Genomic DNA, 26,298 nt, shown 5'->3' with positions numbered 1-26,298 from the left:
ACAGGCAAATAATGCCAAGATTGATCAAATTAACTCGCCTGAGTCCAGTTATGAATATAATATTGATAAATTTTACTAAAGTTTGAATTAACATAGTTTTTTTACATGTCAAAGTTCAAAAACTGCGAAATCCTGCACAAAGTAGCCCCACATGACGGTACTTCAGGAAGAAGATTACAGAGAATACATTGAGGATACGTGGAAGTTTGCAGGTTCGCCACGTCATTAACTTTGGTATTTGCACCTAGTATATTGATTTCACCGCAGCATGAAAATAATAAATTGGATAAAAAGTTCACTAGTTATAAAACATAAAAAAATACAGCTAAAAATTTTTTTCCAAAAAAATACTTCTGCTAGCCCAAAACGTTAAGTATTAAGTAATCCGTTTCCCTATAGATTTCCTAACTGTATTTTTATGAAAAGAATGCGGGCACAATCTCATTGAAAATAAACAAGTTTCTTTCTTTTTACCTTTTGAATATATAACGATGCTTCTAAGAAAAAAAAACTATTTTCTGTGAAAAAAAGAACTTTTCCTTACAACTCAATTTTTTTTGCTTCGGATGATTTGATTTTAAATATAGATGGGTTTGTAGAATTGGATTTTTTTGTAATCTTTATAAAATACAACACGCAATCTGGCAATCAAAACTTGAACCAACAAAATCAATCATGTAAAAATTCAATCCGTGAGTATATACAGACGCAGTTCATCAAAAAACGTTTTTTTGGGACTTTTAAATAGTTTTTTCTTGTGGATTCTTATTCATGTCATTTTTCATGCTTAGTTAATTATTATAAATAGACGATTTATATGCAAAAATATGATATAAATTTTGTATTGATTTCGAACCGCTTTTTCATCTTTCAAAAACGATTTTCTTTATTTTGGTTTCAAAAACTGTTAGATTGAAAATATTTAATTGAAAAACATACCCTTTAAATTGATACTTAATATTTTAATTGAAACTTTTGTATATTATAGAACACGTCCTGCTGCAAATATTTGAAAATTATTTTAAATTAGCTGTTAAATTTTACTAAAGAATCTTTCAAAAATTCAAATGTTTGCAATCTGAGACAAAATTTATCTTTATTGATAGCTGTGATAAAGTGGTAAGACTTTACAAATAAGGTGCTGTTCAATCGGAGCGCGGTTTCAGGCTTTAGAACAATACTAGGAATGTTTCAAAGTTTGAGTGATTCCGGCTGTTGATAATCGCTCATTTTAGAATTTGTTGTACAGTTTTAGCAATAAAGCTTTTTGTTCTCTTAATAGACGCATTTGTATTTTTCTGAATTTTTATGCATTTTTCTGTTTTCACCAAGTAGTCACTCTCTCGTGATTTGACTTTTGCTTTCCAAACATTTATCCGATAATGAAAGTTTTGTTATAGCAAACTATAGCATGACTTACAGATCCACTTGAATTTTTTTATTATTAATAATATTTAACTATTTTTTTAACCATATAAACTTGAGTAAACGTGAAAAACTTTTAGTAGCTGATTAGTAATGTATGAGATTATTTGATGTATGTTGTCGCACTGATCTTCTTGATCAGTAACAAATTTCGTTTACTGGTTAATATTGTATTAGATTATTTAGTACATATTTATTTATTATTGCTAAGACATTTTATTATTTATACAGTTTTAAAAGATATGCATTTTTATGCGTAACTAAGTGATTTAATTAATTAAATATTTAGTCAATAATTAGTTGAAAAAATAACTAGTTAATAACGAGTTAATTAATGAAATTATTTGTTTAGAATTTTAAGAAAATTAGGAAAGTAATTGTGCTACATGAAATGCATAAATGCTTAGTAACATCCAAATTTGGCATAGTTTAACTTTATTCCATCATTTAGCAACATAAATAATTGCAAAAACTACATTATAACAAAAAAAATTCAGAATTAAGAATGTCTTTTTTATTCGTTTTCTCATAATAAAATAATGTCGTAGAAATAATTTTTAACATTCATACTGATCATACCCGATACTGTAAAATTATTGGGTTGTTCGGAAAGTAATTTCCTTTTTTTTTGGAAGGGGGGGAATTAAAGACAATTTTCGTATAATGAATAAATATTTTATCAAATTATGTATTAGCCATTCTGGTTCAACACCTTTTGCCATCTTTCTGGTAGTAGCACGATTCCACGCTCATAAAATTAATGGTCTTTGCTGGCAAAAAACTGATCCAGGTGATTTCTGACCTCTTCCTTTGAAGTAAAGGTTTCACAGCCCAAAAAATTTTTCAGTGACCGGAACAAAAATAATCCGAAGGCGCCAGATCTGGTGAATATGGTGGGTGTAGCAGTGTATCCCATTTAAGCTGTAAAAGCTGTTGGCGAGTGACCAAACTTGTATGAGATCTCACATTATCTTGGTGGAGCACTATACCTTTTCTGTTGATTAATTCTGGCCTTTTCTTCTGAAGTTCATCATTCAGTTTGTCCAGCTGACGACAGACTTTCGAACTCATTGTTGTGTAATCCGGTAAAAGCTCAAAAAAAAACTATTCCTTTAAAATCCCACCAAATAGACAGCATCACCTTTTTTTGATGGATATTGGCTTTCGAAATGCTTTGAGCCGGTTTATCTTTTTTGCTCCATGACCTCTTGCGTTTGACATCGTTATAGACAGCCCATTTTTCGTCCCCAGCAATGATGCGCTTCAAAAATGGATCATTTTCGTGACGTTTGAGAAGCGAATCACAGACGTCAACGCGATGATACGAATTTCTCTCCGTGAGAACACGGGGAACCCATATATCGAGCTTCAGTGTTAAACCCAGTCCTTTCAAGTGGTCATAAACAGTTGAATTCAATACATTTAACCTCTCACAGATCTCACGCGTTGCCAATTTGCCAATTTGCATTCAATTTGCAGATTCGCAGATTGCAGATTTGCAGATTCCAATTTGCAGATTCGCCAATTTGCATCAACTAATGCCTTTATCATGTCATTATCAGCTTCAACCGGCCTTCCAGAACGTGGTGCATCTTCGACATCAAAATTGCCGGATCGAAATTTTGCAAACCAGTTCTGGCACTGGCGTACTGTCAACACATCTTCTCCATACACATCGGTTAATTTTTTTTTTGGCATGAACAGCATTTTTACATTTTCTTTAGTAAAGAAGTAAAATATGACGAAAATGCTGCTTATTGCTTTCCATATTTAAAAGGGCAACCAAAAACTACTGCGCAGAATTAATTGAACTTTTTCACCCACAAGTCTTGCTGCATCAGCTCTCAAAACATATAATGATAATGTGGCTTAAGCGTGAAGGTGGGTACGAAAAAATACATTTAACCAAAAAACGAAATTACTTTCCGAACAACCCGATAGTTTCAAAATATTAAACAAGAAAATTTAAATTTTTTAGTTAATTAGTAAAGAAATTGCGCTATACGAAACATATAAATGTTTAATAACTTCAGAATTTAGCGCATTTTAAATTTATTCTTGCCTATAACAACATAAATAATTTCAGAAATTACATTATAACTAAAAAGAATTTTAGAATTAAGAATGCCTTTCTTACTCGTTTTTTCATAATAAAATGATTTCGTAGAAATAATTTTTAACAATCATACTGATCATACTGAAAACTATGAAAGCAGTTTTAAATTAAAATATTAACAGTTTAATAATCTATAAAAATGAAGTCCAAACATATTTAAAAAAAATATTTTCTATAAAAAACAAAACAAATTAATAAATTCTTATAATTACTTCGTTGAATTTCTATCATTTATATTTATCAAATTTAATATAACCTCTTTAAATTTCGTCTTCGCGATTTTAATTAAAGACGAAATACTGTTTTTTCTTTCACAAAATAACGTGAAGCCGCTCATTAATTAATTATTGCCACAATTTCCACATTTATTTCAATCATCAAAACAATAAATGAAAGAGAAGAGTTGTGATTGTGTTTCGAAAGACTGTTGTAGAATTTTTAATCACTTTCAATCAATTACCACCGGAAATGCGGAGCAGCAACAGTCCACTCCAAAAAAGGAAAAAGTTTTTATTATGACTATTTCAAGATTCCTTCCTTGACTTTTTCCCTTTGTTTCCATGACTACAAATAAACTATTTCCCTGATCATCCCGGAGAAGAGGATTCGGGAACTCCGCGCTACTGGTTCCCCCTGGTGGTAGATTCGAATTCCAACGTGCACTTTGTGTCCGATGGAGGAACATTTTGCTATGAGCTGTTTCGGGAAAAGCTATGTTTGAAATATTGGATGGAAAGAGTTGATTTTGCACGCGCCAATGCACAATGTATGGAAAAACAAAGCACCGTATGCGCTTGTGTTTCTATGTACTGATGTGCGAATGGTTGCTTTTGAAGAATGCATTGTGTTTTAATGAGTGAGACAAAAACATATTTTGTGTTCAAAACCATTTGTTGATTTTGATGTTAATAGCTACATTTATTTTAAAGCGAATTGTAGAACTAGAATTGTAGCAATTACTGGTTCATTAGTTTTTGCTTTCAGCCAAAAAGAAATATCTAGACACATGAGTCAGTCTTTTCTATTTGTTCTATTATAATAATGAACTTCTGAATGCTTATAAAAGTTTAGAAAAAAAAAACAGTTTAAAAATATATTGCTAAATTTTATCTGTTTTGAGACATAATTCTTACTTCTACTTTATATGTATTTAGAAAGAAATGTTTCAATTTATATCTAGTAGATAATTGTTAGATTATTATTTTTTCTGGTTTATATGTTTAGCGATATTTATGTGCATAGTATATATGGAGATAAAAAAATGCAAAGAATAGAAAAAGAAACTGTAATGTTAAGAACTATTTGAAGTTCCTTAAGTGATTTAATATTACCGTTATTACTAGCTAAAAATAAATTTTAAAAAGTTCAAAAAAGTATGCGAAATTTCTTGAAATATTAAATATTAAAAAGTAAATAATGTTATTCTATTTTTGGAATATATTCTATCTATCAGAAAACTCAAACTCGTTATTGCTTTAAGTAATAAACAGGGACGATGAACATAAATGGATTTTTCCTGTAATCAAAGAAGCTTGTTATTTTCTTGGTGATATCTAATTTGCAAATACCGAATACTATATTTGAGGAAAATATATTACGCATTTATTGTAAAGCATTTTCTTTATCAACTTTTAACATGTTTCTTGCACTAAATAGAAAAGGAACACGAGATATAGTCAAAGTGCTCTAAAGCAGCAAAAATTGTTTTAAAGGCATTTCCATAGAATAAATAAGATATTTTATTGCGTGGGTGGCTACACTATGATTGGTCACCAATCTATGGACGCACATTCCAAATCCACTTTGGACGGCGCAAAAGTGGAAGAAAACACCCACGTTCATGTTGAGAAGATTTCCAGTGGATACAGGTAAGAAATTATTCTTTTCTAACATTTTATACACTTTTAATTGCATATAAAATGCTTTCAACTAAAAGTAATAATTTGTATTCTAAAATACAATAGGAGTTTGATAATTTAAATGTTTTCTACACTGTTGAATATTTATTTCCGAATTTCTTTTTGTTGCTGAATATCAAAATCAACGGAAAATTTTTTCCCCCAAACAAAACAGATTTGTTACAACTCTTTTAATTTTTTTTAATTTGTTAAACCACTATAAATTTCAAATTTGTTTCAATTTTAATATAATTTTAAGTTGGAAAATATTATTGTACTTATAAGATTTCATTCCATGTTAAATCAATTTCACTTGAACCGAAACGCTGTTCAATTTATTACCTCATTAAGTACGACGCGAATTTGCATGATATTATATTTCAGGATTCAAACATTCCGATCACTATTCTGAGATTATTCACTATTTCTGAGAGTTAACACTGGAACTGTTAACTTCCATGTTAGAAAAAAATTTCTATCATTATGATAAATTTTAGCGTGGTTTGGTAATAAGAACTCCATTGTATGTTCTTTACTTTAAATCAAGTGAACAAATTTGTTTAATTTATTATATTTTATTCATATAGAAATACATAACTATAAAACTTAGGTGAAAGTATACTCATTTATCCCATAATTACCTCATTATGATATGCATTCAGAGATTTCAAGTTTTTCTTTGAAAAAAATATTATTAAGTTATCTAAATATTTCTAGATTCGCACAAATATACGGTTTCTAGTTTTTTTACTCTATAAATAAGCATGTATGACAGGAGCTACACTGCACGAACTAAAGACATTTTATGTACAAAAAAGTAATAGTAATAACAAATAAATAAAAATAATTGCAGAACGTAGTCATAGAGTTCGAGATTATTATTTTTTTTATCGTTTTATTATTTTTTTATCGTTCTGTTGTGTACATTTTCTAAATTTGAGTTAATTGAGTCAAATAATCAGTGTAAGTAGTGCATTGAAAAAAAAATTCTGCATTATTTAAGGGAATATTGATTTAAGTAAGTAAATAAAACATTATTCATTTTTTTAGGAGGAAAAATATTTTCTCTGAAAAAAGCTATGAAACCTCCGCGTAAATTATATCATTATTTTTATTTATCTCTCATTTTTAACATCAATAATAAAGGTAATGGAAAATTAAAAAAAATATTAAGCATTAAGATTTCATTAAAAAAAATATTGAAAGTGCTTATTTAATCTCAATCAAATATAAAGGCTAACTCATTATGCATTTTTTCTACTAATTAGGGAATTTATTTTTTGTTTTTCATATCCTTATATATTAAATTTCTTTACAATAGGTTTACATGCATCATTAATTTATTAATTATATTTATAAAATTAGTAAAACTAAATGTCATACTACAAAAATAATGCTAATAATTTAATTATAATTTTTTAGTTGCAATTTAATAATTGAATTATAATTAATTTATGAATAATTTATTATAATTTTTAATTAAAATTATAATTTTTTTTGCCCCGATGTTTGTCACCAATGTTGCTTTGTCAATGTTTATTTTAATATAATACAGTAATTTAAATACAAAGAGTGCAAAAAAATTAACCATTTTAGCATTTGTATTTTTTTACAAAAATTTATCAAACTAATTTCAAAATTTTTTTATAAACTTCAAAATTCCATACACAAGAATACCATACTTATAAAGTAAGGATATAAAATTAATTATATATATTAAATTGATCAATAAATATGCTTGTGAAGAGATACAGCTTAAAAAATACAAATATAAATTTAAATGTTAAAAGCAGTATCGATACAATTTAAAGAAAAAACAACATTGGAACACCTCACTTTTAATAAAATTTAGAAAAAGAACATTTTTAAAAAAGAGTTTTGAAGAAAAAAAGATAAACTAATAGAATAATAAATGATAATAATATCGCAAATTTCACTTACCATGCCTAGGTACTTTTTACACTACAAATATTTTGTATGAAGCAGTCTTAAGATATTTTTAAATGGTGGTAATGGGTTTTAAATAGCAAAGAAAACTACAATTCTTTCTACACAAAACTAGAAAGAAGTAATGGTAAAGCTTATTAACTGTTGCCAAATTATGAAATAATTTCAGCCTTCATGAGTTGCTTTGATTTCTATGTTCTTAACAGATTTTAATATATATGATTTTAGTGAATTTTAATGTATTTAAATTTAATTATATATCCAGAAAAATACTCTGAGATATTTTTAATGATTTTTCTTTGCACAAATTGGTAATGTTCGATTTTTTTTTCATTCTATTCCATATTATTATAATTATAAAATAAATTTTAGTCAAACGACTTTTGTAAAATGATATTGTCAAACGATATTGATTATTGCATGACATTCTTGTTTAATGAAATTCATAAAAAATTTTCAGTTATTTCCGATTTGAAGTAGATTCAAAGTTTGTAGAATGTTTAAGAAAGTTAGAACTGCATACAGGAAAACAATAATGAAGAAAATAAATAAATAAAATCGCTTGAATAAAAATATTTAATACGTATATCAGTTTGAATCAAGAACTATGAGAAAAACTGTCTATAAAGAAATATTGTTAAAGAAGATTTTGACTATAAGGTAATTACATTATTAAATTGCTTTTATAATAAATTTTTTCTGTAGAAAAATGTTACCGTATGGTTTACCTATATTTAAATATTATGAATAAGGATGACTTATGACAACGATAAATCTGCATTGAGGCTTAAATGGAGGTAGCATGACTGAAATAATCACTCTTTCTTTATATTTTATATGCATTTTTGGTCATTTATTTTGAAATATTTTATTCTTTTAACTTAATAGATTTGTTTGAGAATTTTAAATTATTTTGTCCAAAATAACATATTTATAGTCAAAGTTTAAAAAACCCGAATTTGTATACAAAAAATTAATAAATAATTAATGAGGTAAAAACATCTAGTTTAATATCATTTTAATTTTAAATATCGAAATAACTTTAATGTAGAATATTAAGAAAAATGTTATTTGAAAATTCTAAATGAAGTATGAAAGTAAGCAATTCTTTCGCATATTCTCGTGATATTTTCAACGATTTTTAAAATCAAGTAACAGTTTGAAATTCATAACCATAATAAAAAAGTCGAAGTCTTTAACAAATTTTATTCAAATTGTGTTTAAGGTAGTTATTAAAAGTTTTGATGACAAAGCAAAGGCTTGGAAAAATTTTCATTACTTTCAAAACTAATACTCAGGGAAAAAAAGATTTCATATTAGTTTCAAAAACTAATCTGAAATATGTATAAAACGAGCACGCAGAACGAAAAAAAGTGTACCAAATAGTATTATATTTTTTATTACATGCATCAAGAAATTTTAAGAACATAAATTTGTATACGACAAAAATTTTTATATAAAATGTTTTATTTCTATTTTCCTTAATTGCGAATTTAATTTATTTACTAATCTTATATAACTCAATTTAATAACGATTCGCCAAATAAAATTTTTAAAGAATTTTTGCACCGTTAACAAAACCTCCACTGTTAAAATTTTCATTCAAAAATTACAGTAAAATAGCTAACCAATTAACCGTAAAATTTACTGTTAGGAACATATTTTAACTTTACAATTTTGAAAGAGTTTACAACTGATATGGTTAACAACAATAAATAAAAATTTTTACGGTCTATAATAAATTGTAAATTAAAAACCGCATAGTTTTGTATTCATAATTATTTAACCATACCAGTTGCAAACGTTTTCAAAATCAAAAGAATAAAATTTAACTGGAGTTAGGCTTTTCCTTACTTAATGGACATTAGAGTTAAGTTGTTGTTGAGTTGTGTTTTGTGAAATGAACGGAGGAATGCGGCTTAATTAGTTTAGCTGGTGGTGTCATATATCATGAGAGATAAGAAATACTAGTATAAGTTTGTATTAAGCTACTCTGTGGTTCTGCCATCTATGAACGAATGAGAGTTTCGTATTCTATTTGTTCAGAGTCACCAATGAGGTAGTGCAGGACTCTTTACAGTTCTGAACATGCAGATACTGTTCTTTTCGGTTTCTGAAATACGATTTAATTATAGCATTTTTAAATAATTGTGCATTGTATAAAAATAAAAATTTGATTTAAATTGTGTGCAAGTGTATTTTTAAGGGCAAAAACCGTCGCTGTTATTTTCATAATAAAAAATATCAAATAATTTTAAAACCGTTTATATTTTATAAAATTTAAGCTATTTATGTTGCATAATATAATACACTTATTAACATAAAAAAATATACTCATTGATGTTTGTATGCTGTTTTGATGTTCACCCGCTTAAAATAGAAAAATAAAAATGCTTTCTTAAATATCCTTACAAGAAAATCTGTTTATAGCAAAGATGTAAACTTTTTGATTCCACTATTAACTTCTGAGATACTACTCTAATTTGACCCCAAAAAATATTGACATTAATTATTAGGAAAAAAAAATTATCGCCATTCCTTTAATTCTTAATTTTGTAGTGATAATCTTTTATTTATATGCTAGCATAGTTAACATTGCAGTAAATCGAATAAAAAAAAGTTTATCTCATCTCTAGTTTTCTATTTTGATTGAACATCGCTGTTATACAATTTTACTAGAGTTTAGAAGACAATTTTTATTTTGAATACATGATTGTCAGAATGCATGTAAATCAAAATGCGTTTTTATTGTTATATTTGCATATGAAGATTTGTGCACAGTCTACAAAACTCTCTTTATCAGTCCTATTAAAGGAAAAGAATGCTCAAAATAGGAAAAAAACATTGCAATCGAATCCTACCGTGTTCCAGGCTGTTTGTGTTTGCTGCCATTCTCCATCTTTTTCTATCTATATATCGATTTGACAAAGGCACATTAGCCGAGCCTTGCAATGAGCACACAAACCACTGTGTGCGTAACAATAAATAAATAAATATAAATAAACAGACGTATTCAAGATTACGGTGAGATTGAAACCCGCTTCCGCTACTCTTCCATTATAGAATGTTGGGACAGACCTGATGTAGCAATTTTATTTACCCAAATGTAGTATTTATTTAATAACAGTTACGCTACTGATTTAGTTCAACCTTGTCCAGATATTTGTACATTTACAAATGCAAATGCACAATTTTTATAATTTTAAATATTGGTAGAGGTTAACTTACAGCTTTCATAGGAAAAGAACTTACCGGGAAACAATAAACTGATTGTCTAGATATTTGTACTACAGATTGTCTTGCAGTGGACGTCCCGCAGTGGACTGATCGTTAAGACACGGTTCCCAGCAGATCACCGAAGTCAAGAATCATTGACTGCGGTCAGTGTGCTGGTGGTTGACCACTTGGATCACTGTGCGTAGGGACTGAGAGTGTGCTGTATTGGTCCTCGTTAAACTGTTCTACCGTGAAATGCTCGACTTCGCGTGCAGGTCGTTGGGCTACCGAAGCGGGGGTGCCACTTCCTCTGCAGAGGATCAAAATTATGATGGCATGTCTTCGGATCATTCTCAGGGATTTTTCTCATACCGTCGCCTATAGCCATTGTGCAGCTCTAGTGCAACGTAAATGAACTACAACTACAACGTCTCGCAGTGGACTGATTGTAAAGACACGGTTCCCAGTGGAACACCGAAGTCAAGTATCACTGGCTGCAGTCAGTAAGAAGTGGGGGACCACTTTGATCAGCCTGCGAAGGGACTCAGGGTTTGCGGTATGTGTGCATCTGGATATCAAAGCAGGGGAGCCATCCCCTCTGCAGAGGATCAAAATTGCGATGGCATGTCTTCGGATCATCCTCAGAGATGCTTCTCAGACCGTCGCCAATAGTCCATTTTGCAGCTCTGGAACGACGTAAACAATGTACCTTCCTACAAATACATATTTTTTATAATTTTAATTGTTAGTATTGGTTAACTTACAGCTTACATAGGAAAAAAACTTAACGACGAACAGCAAAGTTAATAAGTTTACGGTACTGTTAAAATGGTGACCTTTGCTAAAAATTATCTAATTTCATGGTAAAGAAACCCAAATTTTATGGTTAATTTTACCAAAAAGTCATTACCAAAGAGCTTGGTAAAATTTACTTTGATTTTTGGTGTTTTCATATAACCAGAAACATCGTAAATTCCATCATATTCTTGTTATTTTGACAATACTTATTTTCTCAGCGTTTGGTTTTTCTCAGAATGTAATATCGAAGAGAATTTTAGTTTTATTTCGGTTTTAACCTGTCTGTGGGCTCCTTAGCAAATAAAATATTTAAAAATGGAAATTTCTCACAAAATAGTCTTAAATCTTCATTAATTTTTAAATATTCTCATGAAATGCATTAGAATATTTACATATAATCTAATTTCGTAAAATCCCTAGATACTTAAAGTAGTTTATTAGAACCTTAAAAAATCTTAGGAATTTTAAGGAATGTAGAGAATGGACTAGAATGTCGGGATTAGAGTGTCGAGAATGGTATGAAAGAATGGACTCAGTGAGTATTTAATTGCATATTCAATGCAATTTTCTTGAAAAAGTGGGGATAAAAATATATTTAACTTTCTTTATAACTAGTGGAAGTCTTTCCTATTAAGTATTAATTTAAGTAAATGTATACGCTGACTGTCTTTATTTTGTTATTGCATTTTATCATCAATGAAAAAGAACTTTCAATTTTTAAGACAATATTTAAAAACTTTGCAAAACTATATAAAATTAGAAAATTCAATATTATTTTTCTTAAAAAAATCTATTCTGTAATGTACAGCCAGTGGAATAAGAAATAAATCTTAACGAGAAATTTTAACGCTTTAAAGGGACAATCATCACTAAGCTTGTCATTTCGAAGAGTGTTACATGCTGTAACACTCTTACATGCAATATGTTACATGCGACACAGATATGTTAATATCCTTGTATAATCAATTTTTAGACTGCCAAATTGGACAATAAATAAGGATATTGCATAATATTAGTATACTGTGAAAAATGTTTCTCAAATTTGACCAACAATGTGTCAAAACAGCTCCAATGAAATACAATCGAATCAAAAAGAAATAATCTCATAATTGTGTATAGTGATATGCTCAAAATTGAAGCATTGCGGAGAATTTACCTTCATATGTAAATAAACATAGCGGACAGGTGGGAAAGTATTGATTATCATTTTGACAACTTTTTTTTATTCGTGAAAAAAATTTGGAATGAAGGTGAGTGCAGCAAACTTTTATTTAATAAGATTCGTTTTTCGAATATTTAATCAATTTAAGCCACTAATAGAAATTTATCACGCATGAGGATGATGCGTCATTTCTTCCTGATATGCCATTCTTGATACTATTTAATTTTGAGCATGTCACGATTCTCAATAACAATTCTCAGTACAGTGCGCAAAATAAAAAACAGACCTCTTCGAATAATTTTTGATCTAATGATCGGATCTTCACGTTCTAGAACTCAATCGTAATGGCTCTAGGGGTTGATTTCACATATGCTAATTTATAAGTGCGGAAGATGTCTTAAGTTACGAAATCAGACAGTATTGTCTCTGAATAAACGTACCTTTTTTTTTTTTGATGGATTCGGATTTCTGACTCCCAAAATCTACGGGTTAGCTGCGATTTTGGATGTATGGTCTCATTAGTTTGGTCAGTAGAAGGCTCCAGAGTTTTGACCCCTTAATGTTAATTTTACATTTTGTGCATTCCACTATATCTGGAGAACTTTCTAAGCGATATTAAAAAATATGCATGCAAATAGAAAATTCGTTTATCCGAAGATAATACCATTAAAAAATATTTTTAATAAATATATGCTTTTTTTTTTTTTTTAAATAATGGTCGAAAAAAAATTGAATTATAATGATAATGTATACAATTTTTTGCATTATTTTGAGAAATATAATTTCACATAACAAAATTTTGAGTAAATTCAGTCGAATAGTTCCTGAAAAACTGACTTTTTTGAAATTCAATTTCTCAGGAACTTTTCAACCTAGTTTGCTCAAATTCTGTATTTTGCCATGCAAAATTATATTAATTGAAATCATACAAAAAATTGTATACCCCACTATTCAAAATTTTTCGACCATGATTAAAAAATAATAATAAAAAAGGATAAATATTTACTGAAGTTATTTTTTTTAATGGAATTATCTTTTGATAAGCGACTTTTATAATTGTATATAAGTTTTATAAGTTTTCTTTATTTTTGTAAATTTTCTTAACTTTTTGAGGTATTCAAAAGTACTACCGTAAACCGGGGCGAGTCTACCCATTTTTTCAGTTTATTAACTTTCAAGTGGTCAAACTTTTGTAAATATTAAAGAAAAAAGGCTTTTAATAGGTGTTTCGGAATCGCTTTATCCCTCTTTAAAGCTGTGAAATCGATTTTAGAAAATATTAACAGTTACGCTGTTACTGTATATTTTTATAGAACTGCTGACAAATCTCTCGTATGGGGCAAGTCTACCCATTCTACTAAAATGAATGTTAACATTGTAAATAATCAAATTTTACTATTAAATTGTTTTTTTAGTTACTATATAGGATATTTATGAAGTAAAATTCATAACTTTATTATATATTCCATTTTTTTATTCATAAAATAACACAAATTGAGTATTTGATTGATTATCACATTTTGATCACAGTTTTGTTTTTATAATCATTAACATTACAAAATAACATTTTTTTCTGATTATTGTTGATAAAAATAAATTAAAATTAATATAAATTTACAATTAAATAATTAACAAGTAATAATAATTAAAGATTATTAACAAAATCGAAATTCAAACATTAGGAATCATGAAAAATCCTTTTCTCATTCTTTTGGGAGGTAATAATAATTTATAAATAATAATTTATTTAACTTGCATTAAATAAAAAAAGTTAATTTTGTAATATAAAAATTGAAAAAATAGGTAAAATAAACATATTTTATATTTACATTTATATTTAACCTATAAATTTTCCTATTAATGATAAATTTATCAATGCAGAATTAAAATAATATACTCAAATTCATTTAAAATGACTTAATTTTAATATAAACAAAGTTCTAAATTATATTATTATGCTTTATTAAAACTAAATACGAATGGGTAGACTCGCCCCGCGAATTCTGGCTTTTTGTTTACAACTGCAAAACTTACATTCTTTTTGTTTTTTTTTCATATAAAATTAATGTAATCTTAGTCTTAGATAAGTTTATCACTTAACCAAAGTAAAAATAGTAATAATAATAATATACTTACGGAGCACCAACTAAAAGTTTGCTGATTTTCAATACAAATCTCTCAAAAGACGTATGAACAGGTCGGGTAAAAAGATACCAAATAAATAAAAACGGATCAAACTACTACAGCGCCCTCTTCCTTAGAGTCTGAACTAAGTCCTCCATCGATAAAAAAATTTTTATTTGCAATTTTAAAAAGTGAAAATTAAATAAAACTAAAATGGGTAGACTCGCCCCGGTTTACGGTGAAATAAAATTTTATTGAACTAAAAAATTTAGGACATAAAATAATGCTTTACTGAGAATGACCAATGCGGTCAAAATTACCGGTCTAAATATTTAAATGTGTTACTTGAAAATAACAATCTCTTTTTCTTCCTTTGTTTTTATTTATTTCCCTCACGAATACACCCAACTTGAACAACACTGAGTAAGCTTTTTTTCTCGAATCCCATCCGCGATTTCACTAACCAACCTCGCGGAAAGGCTTACACAGCCCTTTTTAGATTGTTTCAAGATATGAGCTCGCAATATGCTTAGAAAAGATAAATTTTCCCTCTCTTAAAAATAGAAACGCTTTGTGAGAAATGCTAATTTGTATTTTTTTATCAGGAGAAAACTGCTCATGCAGTGTAACACCAGTTTCATATTTATTCAGTGCATGGAAAATTATCCAGATAGCTCGGAAGAAATTTCTTAAACTTCTTTCTTGAGTAAAACTTGAAACTAAATATTTGTGAATAGTTTTATATATCTAGAAACAGATATAAACAGAAGTATGCAGCTTAGTGAGCAGCTTAAATAATGGATTCATTACGTTGTAAGAGAAAAAATGACACAAAGGACTTTCTTCTCATACCAGATGCTTGCACATTCTTTACGGACTAAAGGAATTTCGCTCATTACGACTAATTTGTTGAGAACTCCCACAAAAAGCAAAACTACAACAGCACACTTTTAAAAATTCTAGCTTAAAGTCCAAAAGCTATTATTACATACCGGTGTAAGCAAAACAAAATCTTGAGTACGTTACATGGGGGTATTTGCAATGTTGATAATCTTAAAATGTTTCTAAAAAAAGATTTTTCTATTCAACCAATTATGAAGTTCCATAAAATACGCCGATTGCATACAACAACAATTTGTTGAGAACTCCTACGAAAAGCAAAACTAGAACAGCACACTTTTAAAATTCTAGTTTAAAATCCAAAAGCTATTATTATTTACCGATGTAAACAAAAAAAATCTTGAGTACGTTACATGGGAGTATTTGTGTACTTGATAATCTTAAAATGTTTCTAAAAAAGTAAGTTTTTTCGATTCTACCAATTATGACGTTCCATGAAATACGCCGATTGCATACAACAACAATTTATTTAGAACTCCCACGAAAAGCAAAACTAGAACAGCACACTTTTAAAAATTCTAGCTTAAACTCCAAAAGCTATTATTACATACCGATGTAAACAAAAACAAATCTTGAGTACGTTACATGGGAGTATTTGCAATGTTGATAATCTAAAAATGTTTCTAAAAAAGTACGTTTTCTTATTCTAACAATTAAAACGTTCCATGAAATACGCTGATAGCATACAACAACAAATGCGTCTAAAATATGGTTCAGTTTGCATTTTCACAACGACCGGATTTGTATTTTCACCAATTTGCCTGATTGGCATTGGTTTTATCAAAAACATGTAACGTTTCAAAAATTTCTAACGAGTTCTTTACTTTGAATTTTATGAATGAATTTAGACAACCATACTGTTAATAAAAGAAAACTACTGCTATGCACCCTGACTCTTTTGAAAGTGCAAGCGATAATAAAAAATGTCAAGATACAGTGTGCAAAGTTAGAAAAAGGGACTATGCTGAATAATTTTTGATCTAATGAAATGATCGGATCTTCACGTTCCAGGAATCAATCTTAATGGTTCGTGAGTAAATTTCGTAACTTAAAATATCGGCTTCACTAATTAATTAGCATATTTAAGAACCTTTCAAGCTATTAAGGCCTATAAAACTATGAAGTCCTATTAACTATTAAACTATTGAGGCCCAAAACGTGAAGATCTGATGATTAAATGAAATGTTATTTAGGTTTGACAGTTTTTTATTTTGCGCATTGTACTTTCTGCCGAAACAAAACAAAGTAGTTCATCAGGAGTTAAACCCATTTGTAGATAATATTATGAAACATTTTAAAACCCCTTACTTTAAAACATGCGGTAATGTCTATAATAATATATAACTGCTTTATTCTGATATTTTTGTCTCTGGAGATATACTTTTCTAATAAGATCTACGATTAAAAATACTGTAAAATTTTAAAATTATTAAAAAATGATCTTTTCCACTTTTTATGTATTTATACTTGAATTAAATATCAAATAAATATTCAAATTTTCATATAAAGATCAAAGTGTTAAAATTATACGCCTAATTTGCAGTTGATTCTTTTTGAAGGGAACTTTAGTAGATATATTGCCAGACAGAATCGTAAAGCAATCTAATGGAGATTATATTTTTGACGGAGAGATATTAAGAAAACTGATAACTTGAGAAGCATATTAAACTAATATTATTAAAATTAATTTTATTTAAATAAACTCAAAAATATTTTATTATTTTTTTTAAATAAAAAATTAATTTCTAATCAATAAGTATGTTTGTCACTTATGTCCATAAACTTGAAAAAAATGCAAACAAATCAGTACAAAAAATACGGTGATCAATATAACTAAATTGGAACATTTAAACCCTTTAAAATTTAATATTTTAAATGCAATGATCTGATAAGGAACTTATACTTAAAATTATGTACTAAATTGAATGTTACTTTTTTACAAAGGAACCTTAAAACGCATACTGTTACTCAAAAGCTTTCGTTAGTTTCTCTGTACACTTATTCTCAATGCAGTGAAACAGTTTTACAGCTTAAGTCAATCTAGAAGAATCTTAACGAAATCCAATCAGGAATCTAGTTTTGACGAAGTGATATTAAAACAACAGCAAACTTAGTAAGCATATAAAATTAATAATATTAAAATTAATAATATTGAAATTTCAACAAAAAAAAATTTAATATTTTTTAAAGTGCTAAATCAGTTTCTAAGTGGTAAGTATTCTTGTCACTTATGACAATAAACTTGTACGTGCAAACATTTCTGTACAAAAAACACCGTTATATATGACTATCAATGTAACTATGACTAATATATATATATATATATATATATATATATATATATATATATATATATATATATATATATATATATATATATATATATATATATATATATATATATATATATATATATATATATATATATATATATATATAATACTTATACTTAATATTATTTATTAAATAGCATTTTACTTTTTTTTTACAAAGAAACCATAAAACACATTCTGTTAATCAAAAGCTTTCGTTAGTTTCCCTGAATACTTATTCTCAATGCAGTGAAACACTTTTACAGACAACTATGTCAATCTAGCAGAATCGTAACGAATTATAAAAAAGATTATATTTTTGACGAAGTGATAAAGAAAAGAGCAAACTTCGTAAGCATATAAAATTAACAATATTGTAATTAATAAAGAAATATTTGAATGTTTTCCAAAGTGCGAAATTAATTCCTAACCGATAAGTATTTTTGTGATTGATGCCAATGAACTTGTAAATGCAGACATATCTGTACAAAGAATACTGTCATCAATTTAACTATTCTGGAACCTACCCCTTTAAAATTTAACATTTTAAATGCAATGCTCTGATCAGAAACTTATACTTAATGTTATTTATCAAATAGCATACTTTTTCTTACAAGGAAACCATAAAACACATACTGTTACTCAAAAGCTTTCGTTTGTTTCCCTGTACACTTATTCTCAATGCAGTGAAACAGTTTTACAGACAACTAAGTCAATCTAGCAGAATCGTAATGATATCTAAAGAAGAATATATTTTTGACGAAATGATATTAAGAAAACGGCAAACTTTGTAAGCATATAAAATTAATAATATTGAAATTAATAAAAAAAGTGTTTCAGTATTTTCTAAAGTGCGAAATTAATTTCTAACCGATAAGTAATTTTGTCACTTATGCCAATAAGCTTACAAATCAAGCATATCTGTGCAAAGAATACAGTTATGAATTTAACTAGCTTAGAACCTATCCCTTTAAAATTAAATATAAATGCAATACTCTCATCAGGAACTTATACTTACTATTATTTACTGATTTGCATTTTACTTTTTCGCAAAGAAACCTTAATACTCATACTGTTACTCAAAAGCTTTCGTTAGATTCCCTGTACACTTAATCTCAATGCAGTGAAACAGTTTTACAGACAACTAAGTCAATCTAGCAGAATCGTAATGATATCTAAAGAAGAATATATTTTTGACGAAATGATATTAAGAAAACGGCAAACTTTGAAAGCATATAAAATTAATAATATTGAAATAAATAAAAAAAGTGTTTTAGTATTTTCTAAAGTGCGAAATTAATTTCTAACCGATAAGTAATTTTGTCACTTATGCCAATAAGCTTACAAATCAAACATATCTGTGCAAAGAATGCAGTTATGAATTTAACTAGCTTGGAACCTATCCCTTTAAAATTTAATATAAATGCAATACTCTCATCAGGAACTTATACTTACTATTATTTACTGAGTTGCATTTTACTCTTTCGCAACGAAGCCTTAAAACACATACTGTTACTCAAAACTTTCGTTAGTTTCCCTGTACACTTATTCTCAATGCAGTGAAACAGTTTTACAGACAACTAAGTCAATCTAGCAGAATCGTAATGATATCAAAAGGTTATATTTTTGACGAAATGATATTAAGAAAACAGCAAACTTTGTAAGTATATAAAATTAATAATATTGAAATTAATAAAAAAAGTGTTTTAGTATTTTCTAAAGTGCGAAATTAATTTCTAACCGATAAGTAATTTTGTCACTTATGCCAATAAACTTACAAATCAAACATATCTGTGCAAAGAATACAGTTATGAATTTAACTAGCTTGGAACCTATCCCTTTAAAATTAAATATAAGTGCAATACTCTCATCAGGAACTTATACTTACTATTATTTACTGAGTTGCATTTTACTTTTTCGCAAAGAAACCTTAAAACTCATAGTGTTACTCAAAAGCTTTCGTTAGATTCCCTGTACACTTATTCTTAATGCAGTGAAACAGTTTTACAGAAAACTAGGTCAGTTTTACAGAAAACTAAGTTAATCTTGCAGAATCGCAAAGAAGGCTAAAGAACATTATATTTTTGACGAAGCTATCTCAGGAAACAGCAAACTTACTAAGCATATAAAATTAATTATATTGAAATTATTAATTTTGAAATTAATAAAAAAACTACTTTAATATTTTCTAAAGTACGAAATTAATATCTAGCCCATAAGTATTCTTGTCACTTATGTCAATAAACTTGCAAATGCAAACAAATCTATGCAAAAATATCGTTATCAATATAACTATCTTGGAACATTTAATACCCATAAAATTTAATATTTTAAATGCATTGCTCTCATCTAGAACTTATACTTATTATTATTTACTGAGATGCATTTTATTTTTTTGCAAAGGAACCTTAAAACGCATTCTCAAAAGTTTTCGTTAGTTTCCACGTTCATTTATTCTCAATGCAGTGAAACACTTTTTCCGAAAAGTAAGTCAACGTAGCAGAATTTTAAAGAAATATAACGAGAATTATATTTTGACCAAGTGATATTAGGAAAACATAAAACTTAACTTATAAAATATACTTTAATATTTTTGAAAATGCGAAACTAATTTCTTGCCGATAAGATTTTTCATCATTTTGGTCAATAACCTTGTAAATGCACGCAAAAACAATACAAAAAATTCCATTACCAATAGAATCCTGGTTATACTGGAAATATTATTATACTGGTTATATTGGTAATATCTTGAAACATGTAATCCCTTAAAAATTCATTATTTGTAATGCAATTCTCCCACACGAACTTAGAGCTAAAATTACTTGTTTAATTGCACTTGACTTATTTTCAAGTGAACTTGAGAAAGCATACTGTTACTCAAAAACTTTCGTTATTTTCCCTTTTCATTTATTCTCAATGCAGGGAAATAGTTTTAAAGAAAAATAAGTCAACGTTGCAGAAGGGAAAATATTGCAAAACCTATAATAAAACTCGTTTTATTGGTTTAAAAAAATGTTGAAAAAATCTAAAATCCACTTAGAAATTCACAAAAACTTCAAGCTTTAGAGTTAAGAGAAATTCAAAATCGCGAAGTTGTCACCTGACTGAAAACAAAGTTTCATGTGACGTCACTATATACGATGCATCGCTCTATTTTCACTCGTTATGCGTTATTTTCAATAGCCATTTTAAGAATAATTTATTATTTTCTTTCTTTTTTAAAAAATAATTAAACTGCGTTTTCAATCCAAAATAATGACGGCAAAGGAACAAGAATTTGTAAAGGGTCAGTAAAATAATTCACAGCATATCGATGCTTTTTTCCCCAAGAAAACATTTTTATTTTATGGGAATAGAAGCAAAAATTTTAAAAGCGAAAAGGAAAGTTATTACTTTTTTACATTTCTTTTCATGAAGTAAAAAATTAATATTTTTTAGCTTTTTAGAGATTTGAAAAAGAATACTGTTAAGGAAATAGATTAATAATTTAATTTCCTTTATTAAGCACCAATATTCATGAAATAAATTTTATATATTAAGAATTATTGTTTTGTTCATATTCATTTATTATTTAATAAATTTCTTTTATTTGTTTAAGTATAATAACATAATTTTAGCAAAGTGCCAGGGTGATAAAGTGTCTTACTAGATTGATAACTGAATAAAATCTGGAGGAAAATTGTTGAAAGATATTGTTTAATATTTAGTGTACTGTGATTCTGAAAGCAGTATTAAAAAAGGTTCTTGCTCTTTTCTTTTTTTATTTCATACAAATCAGATTTTATGAAAACAAATATGTTAAGAACCATAGATTATTAGTTATAATTAAATATATCTAAAAATGAAATATTATTAAAAATAAATCATAACAAATTATAAATTTTCAACTACATGACTGCATTAAAATTGTTTTATAGCAGCATATAATACATGCAAATGCCGGATTAAAAATTTATCAAAAATCAGATGGAAGTTGCGTTATCATTAACTGCTGAAAAACAGGCGAAAATAAACTAATTTTACTAATCTTAAATTTAAACGGAATCGTTGAAAACTTGCCGCATTTTACTGCCTCCAACATTAAAACGAAACTATTTATATTTGAATTACTTTTCAGAATCAACAATTCTGTCATATCTTATACTTGAATGAAATGCTCTAGATTACATTCTAACAAAGTAACAAAAAACAATTAATTTTAAGAAGACGTTTTTGAACAATTAAGAAAATAAAAATTTAAACCAAATACCACTTTCAGTAAATTGATGCAATGTCTGCACTCCTTTTACTTTTGAAGACTGTAAGAAAAGAAAGATATTTTGAATGCTTAGTTGATGAAGCCTTTTAATGTCAATGCTGTTTCCAAGTATTTTTTTTAAAGATAAAAAAAATGTATTAGTATGGAAGTGCTTCCATTATTTTCCTACCCCTGTATGTCGACTTGGAATTGTAAAGAAATATAGTATTAACAAGAAATTCGTTTTAAATAAAACACTACAGCAACGGTTAGTTTTTGATAAACTTACTGTTTTAAAACAATGCTGTCATAAGGCACTGAAGAATAAAATATCTAATTATTAGTCTAGTGTGTCATCAGAAAAATTAATAATCAGATTATTTTTGACAAAAAATTTGCTGTGCTGTTATAAATCTTATTTGAAAATTTACCCAGCTCTCCTCAATACGGTCCCCCCTCTTGTGATGAAAATTGGGAAGATAACTTAATTCTTCCTACACAGGAAAGTGAGGCATTTTCGTAAGTGTATTTTTTACCGCTGAATTGCTGTATCAATCTTGAAACGATTGGACTAATAGTTCAGAAGTTATAAGGGGCTTTTTGTTCAAATTGAAGCTTGTACCTATTTACGTATTTCCTATGCTATCTAATCAAGCGAGATAATTTTTCCTATTTATTTTTCAAGCTGTATCAAATGAGACTATACATGAGTCAATAAAATAAATATTAAAAAAATTGCAGGTGTTTTCATGTAATAAAAATACTATTTATTACATGGTTTAGTACACTTTCTAGTTTGCCATCTAGGGGTTATCCTTTTAAAAATAAAAAAGTTTGCATTCAGTTATTTTTTCAGATTACTATTGTATTATATTATAATTATTATAATGTAATTATTATAATATAATTATTATAATACAATTATTATAATATAATTATTATAATATAATTATTATAATATAATTATCATAATATAATTATTATAACGTAATTATTTTATTACAACTATATTGTAGATTGATTTCACGCATTAAATTTGACTTAATGCTACTTTTCCAAATTTGTACTTTAAAATGTGAAATAAATAAATTTAGTTTAATTTCATTAGAGAAAATTCTAATATTCCAAAATAAAGAAGTTTGTATTCGGATATTTTTTCAGATTACTATTGTATTATATCATAATTATTATAACATAATTATTATAATATAATTATTATAATATAACTATTATAATATAATAGTTGTAATATAATTATTATAATATAATTATTATAATGTAATTATTTTAATACAACTATATTGTAGATTGATTTCACGCATTGAATTTGCCTTATTGTTACTTTTCCAAATTTGCACTTTCAAATGCGAAATAAATAAATTAAGTTATGTTTAATTTCATTAGAGAAAATTCTAAAAAACTAAACAACTAATTTTTCTTCATTGAACATCTAAATAATCTCAAATTTTCTGCTTTTATGAAATATTTTTTACAAAAAATATTTCATATGTAAGTTTCAACTATCAGAATCGTATTAAAAAATCTTATATTATAACTGAAAGAATCTTTTGTAATTCATAGAAATATTTATTATTAGATTAAATATTTCTATGAATAAATAATAAATATAAATAATAAATATAAATAATAAATATAAATAATAAATATAAATATAAAATATAAATAATAAATATTTAACATAATAAATAAATATTTATAGAAATATTTATTTATTATTATTAAATATTTCCCTTTTTTTTTAATTTATTTAAAAATATTCTGAAAATTGGGTGGAAAAAATTATGAATTAAATTCTTGAATTAATAAAATTGAAAAATATTGATAAAAAAATTTTTTTTTGCATCATTATACAATACAACTTTTAAGAATAATACTGTTCTAATTTGAAATTAGTTGCAATACAAAACATGCATGCGTTTCATACGTGATTTATGGTATTTTATATTATTAAAAATACATCAAAATATTTTAATCATACACTTTGTATATGATTGGTTAAATTTAAATACGAAATGGTGAATATTGAAATACATTAAAATAAACTCATATTATAGGACAAAATAAATGCAGCATATTTTGTAAAGGCAAATGAACTAACACTTAAATTTAGATGCTGCTTTCCTAAATATAAATTCAAAAAGCAAAAAGTTATAAACCAAAATAAGTTGTAACAAGCAAAGCTATAATGTATAACAAGTAATCAAGCAAAACAAGGAAAGTTATAAAACAAAATATTAAATATTTAAAGCAAGGCAAAATTCTGCGATTATGAAACGAAAGTTTCTAAATCCCTTAAAAAGAGCACATAACAAAGCAATTATCAAGCTTCTGAATAATTCAAAAATTTCAAAACGGAAAAGAAAGATTACGTCGTTCATCATAGATCTGATGCTATCGTTAATCAACGTTGACAAAATTGAGAAAAGTTTTCAAAACTTTATCTTTCTAACATGAAATTCTTTCAAATTATCTCATCATATAAATAATACAAAATAGGTATTGGGTGTTTAAAAGAATAAAAGGGTGTAATAGGGAATAAAATTAAGTGATGTTAGACAAAGGTTACAAGGAATTTTTTTGTTGTTGTTTATTGAGTGAAATTTTTAAAATATTATGATTTCGATGTCCATTATATATTTTACAGTTAAAAAAAATTGTAGAAAAACCTTTTTTAAAAAAATTATCAAATTAAATCGTTGTAGATAAAATTCAGATGTTTTCTGAGAAAATAATTTACACACACCTGTACAAATGAACAATTTTTTCTGAAAGGAATCCCGAGAATTTCTGTTGGTGATTTCATGATAGATAAAATAAATAATTAGCTTAAATTAACTTTATTTTTCTACTACTGTTTAAAAATATTACCGTAAAAAATATAGCTTGCAACATGATAAAAATTTAAAGTGATAAAAAGTGACACATAACCTACCCATGTCACAATAAATTGTAAGTAGTATACATTTCACGTGTATTTTACTTCATATTATTTATAATTTTTAATTCGACCAAGGATTAACTCAATTTTTTACCCTTTTTTCGATGGGTTTGGATTTCGGACCACCAAAATATAGGGAGTAGCAGCACTCTGGTAAATATGGTCACAATAGTAGGGTCAGGGTAGTTGTCAAAATTTCGAACCCTTTAATCTTAATTTCACTTGCTGGTATTTCAGCATATCTCGAGAAATTTTAATAGAATTGAAAAATTTTTGCATGCAGATACAAAATTTATTTGTCAAAAGATAATTCCATGAAAAAAAAAATAATTTCTAGTAATTATTTACTATTTTTTGTTATTTTATTTTATAATAGCTGAAAAACTTTGAATGACACGATATACAATTTTTTGCATTATATTATAAAAAGCAATTTTAAAAAGCAAAATACAAAAGTCGAGAGAAATCAATCGAATCGTTCCTGAGAAATCGAATTTTAAATATACATTTCAGTAATATGGCAATAGAATATGGTTTCACAATATGTGATAAAATTTGGCAAATGTGGTAAAATTCGGTAATTTTATCAGAATACCTTACAGCATGGCGTAAAAACAATTCTTTCTGTTAAATTTACATTTCCGTTTTATCTTTTTTACTAAATGTGTGAAAATAAGAACTATAATTTAAAAAATCTAAATTGCCAGTAAACCGTTACCTAAAAGCGAAAAAAATTATCAAATAAAAGGTTTAAATGCCATATATTTTAATTATTTACGACAGAATAAATGTTTTTTTTTTTATCAAAAATTCCGTACCATGCAGTACAGAAATTTTACCAATTTTTTTCCACATATAACATCATCAAATCATAAACAACTGCAGTTACTTAAATTTATTTTGTGTAGTACCTCTATATAGTAATTTAGTCAAATCCTGACTAAAAAAATTTCCTTAATCTATAATATTTCCCCAAATCAAATACATACTTCATGTAAATTCACCTGGTACAGTATTTCGCAATGAAATAATATACTGCAATGTGACTCTTGCAAAGCGTTCACATTCATGAACATACCATGAATATAAATTACATTCACATAAATCCCTTATACTATAAAAGGTAATTTAAATCAACATTCGGTGCGCTTATTTCCGACTGCGGCTTTCAGTTTAAGTGTCAATACAATTTATGAAAAGCCTA

At 26.9% G+C, this 26,298-nt stretch overlaps 1 protein-coding gene across 3 annotated transcripts in view; it reads left to right on the top strand.

Moving 5' to 3' along the window:
* Positions 1-4,183: 4,183 nt before the first annotated feature.
* The window catches only part of LOC107442454 (endothelin-converting enzyme 2), a 229,558-nt gene continuing 207,443 nt past the window's right edge, over positions 4,184-26,298 (top strand). For 2 of the 3 annotated variants that reach the window (XR_015433761.1, XM_087164158.1), the window contains exon 1: positions 4,189-5,409. Coding sequence is in view for 2 of the 3 variants with exons in the window: in XM_087164158.1 (XP_087020284.1) it covers positions 5,303-5,409 (107 nt within the window). In the remaining variant the exon portion in view is untranslated. Of the gene's footprint in view, positions 5,410-26,298 lie in introns of all 3 variants that reach the window. The other variant, XM_087164159.1, reaches the window with a different exon arrangement.

Source organism: Parasteatoda tepidariorum, chromosome 5, assembly GCF_982258835.1.
Source record: "Parasteatoda tepidariorum strain Cologne lab strain chromosome 5, Ptep-v5.0, whole genome shotgun sequence".
In the NCBI taxonomy this organism is placed as follows: domain Eukaryota; kingdom Metazoa; phylum Arthropoda; class Arachnida; order Araneae; family Theridiidae; genus Parasteatoda; species Parasteatoda tepidariorum.
Note: the sequence above shows the minus strand (reverse complement) of the source record. Positions and strands in the feature narration are given on the sequence as shown.